Source organism: Penaeus chinensis, chromosome 15 (assembly GCF_019202785.1).
Source record: "Penaeus chinensis breed Huanghai No. 1 chromosome 15, ASM1920278v2, whole genome shotgun sequence".
NCBI classification, from domain to species: domain Eukaryota; kingdom Metazoa; phylum Arthropoda; class Malacostraca; order Decapoda; family Penaeidae; genus Penaeus; species Penaeus chinensis.
In genome coordinates, this window is record NC_061833.1 from 19,812,078 (window position 1) to 19,814,254 (window position 2,177).

The following is a 2,177-nucleotide window of genomic DNA, read 5'->3' on the forward strand; positions in this document are numbered from 1 at the left end:
TGGAATACAACAGCATAATTTTGTTAAACAACAAAGGAATTTTTAATTGAAAAAAAAAAATTGTTTTGAAAGTCCAAGGCGGGTAGAAACTTGAAATTTACCCCAACGTCTATAAGAATATCATCTACAAGTTGCCCTAGCTTTGTGCATCAATATAATAAAGATTTGCCCTTACTTTTTGTCATTTAGAGGCACAGTTTACATTGTGTCATATGACTGAGTCAAACCAAAACCATACCTAACATAGAACACATTTAGCTACTCTAGTTTACCTTATCTTCATAATTAACTTCATTATCTCCCTTACCATATTGTATTGGTGCAAATCAATGGTTTAAGAGATCTACTTACAACATGGTGTATGTGAATATGCAATACCTCTCAAAAATTATATGATTGAAACAGAGGTATTAAGCATCAGAAACCGATATACAAAATAAAACAGATGGTCTCCCTTCACGAATAAGCAAGATAACTCAGATTCGGAAAATTACGGGAAAAAAATAACGAGAGGAGAAAACAAACAGAAGTCAAGGAACAGGACTTACTTTCACCAACCAAACACCACGACTACAATTCGTGTTATCCAGATCCTTTTCTGAGTGTGAAGAACTCATCCTTGCTGCCTTCAGATTAACAAAGGAAAGTCAAAAACCTGGCGAGAAAGTGTAGCGGCAGGAAGTCTCCACAAGACAACAATTCCGACTGAGCGCTGTTGTTTACATGAAGCGCATTCGTTGTTGCTGAAATTTTCCCTCTTTTGTTTTTACTTATTAATTTACTTATTTACTTTTAGATCTTTTTTTTTTTTTTACGTATATTGGGAACGATTTTATGATGCAGGACTAATAATTTACTGATATGATTAATTCGTATATTGATAGCCCTCTAAATTTGGAGTGTAACAATATAGCATTAACCACACTTTTATTAATTTAACAATATGATTAATTCATATACTGATAGAACTTTAAGGTTGAAGAGTAAAAATATAGCATTAAGGTGGCATGGTCATTATCGAAAAAAAATACTGTTATAGATAAATAGGCCTTTATCGTATCTTTCCACACACATAATAGTTTATTGTTAATTAATTATGCATCACATTATGCATCACTAGCACCACCAGTGTCTTCAATATTCCAGTTATTTATTTTTGAGACTGAGAGTTGTTATTTGATATACAGCCATTAATCCCAAGTTATTTGTTTTAGTTTACCATATGCAATATAATTACGCAATGTCATGAATTCTTTGCCGCATGGACTACACGTGATTGCACATCTCTCTTTCCTTGCAATTTTTAAAAAGTTGTACGCTGCCATATCCCCCCCAAATTCCGATCGATACTGGAATTTCAGAGTACTTTCAAAATAGAAATCTCCTATTGAGGAACGGGGAGGGGAGTGGCGGCCTATCGCCTCTTCTTCTGTATGTTCTTCCCGCAAAATGATAATGGGTCGCAAAAAAATACTTGCGGTCCCCTTCGCTTCCTCTCCACCCCTTACACCTTCTTTCTGGCCAAGATGGGCGGTCTAATAAATGTCCTAAAGGCTGGGGCAGTAGTTATGAGACCTTGACCCTATTTTTGGGGTACCATGTCGTGCGGTGAGATTGACATTTTACCTAAACGTGCCCAATTCCGTGCCCAATTCTGAACGCTGGGCACGCAAAAATGAGCCATTTGGTGTAGAAACCTTCTCTCTCTCTCCCAGGAAATGTACAAGTGTCTGCCACAGGTTTAATTAGCATTGTGATAAATGCATTTTACGGTGTAAGCAGCGATCTTAGAGGACTTTCGAGTGAAATACGTGAAATTAAACAAAATGTTTTTTTTTTTTTTTTAATCTAAATCATACATTTTCAAGTTGGTAATTAAAAAAAATATATATATATATATATCACAAAATTACTGAAGCAAAGAAAAGAGCTACATAATTAATACACAAAAATAGCGCTACAAAATAAAAAACGACATTATTTTCTTACCGAAATCGCACCTCCATTTTCAGACTTGGGTCAATTTACTTCCGTCTTTTGTTTTCTTCTTATCTTCTCTTCCCTCTTTTTTTTTTTTTTTTTTTTTTTTTTTTTTTTTTTGTCTTTTCTTTTCTTCCTCTACCTCCTCTTCTGCTTTTCCTTTTCTCCTATTCTCCTCCATTTCCCTTTCATAATTT

The 2,177-nt window shown here is 34.6% G+C and overlaps 1 protein-coding gene across 1 annotated transcript in view; it reads right to left on the minus strand.

The window, feature by feature from the left end:
- The window catches only part of LOC125032920 (general transcription factor IIF subunit 2-like), a 53,585-nt gene extending 52,850 nt beyond the window's left edge, over positions 1-735 (minus strand). The window contains exon 1 of the mRNA XM_047624315.1: positions 549-735. Coding sequence (XP_047480271.1) covers positions 549-617 — 69 coding nt within the window. The 5' untranslated portion in view covers positions 618-735. The remainder of the gene's footprint in view (positions 1-548) is intronic.
- Positions 736-2,177: the final 1,442 nt, after the last annotated feature.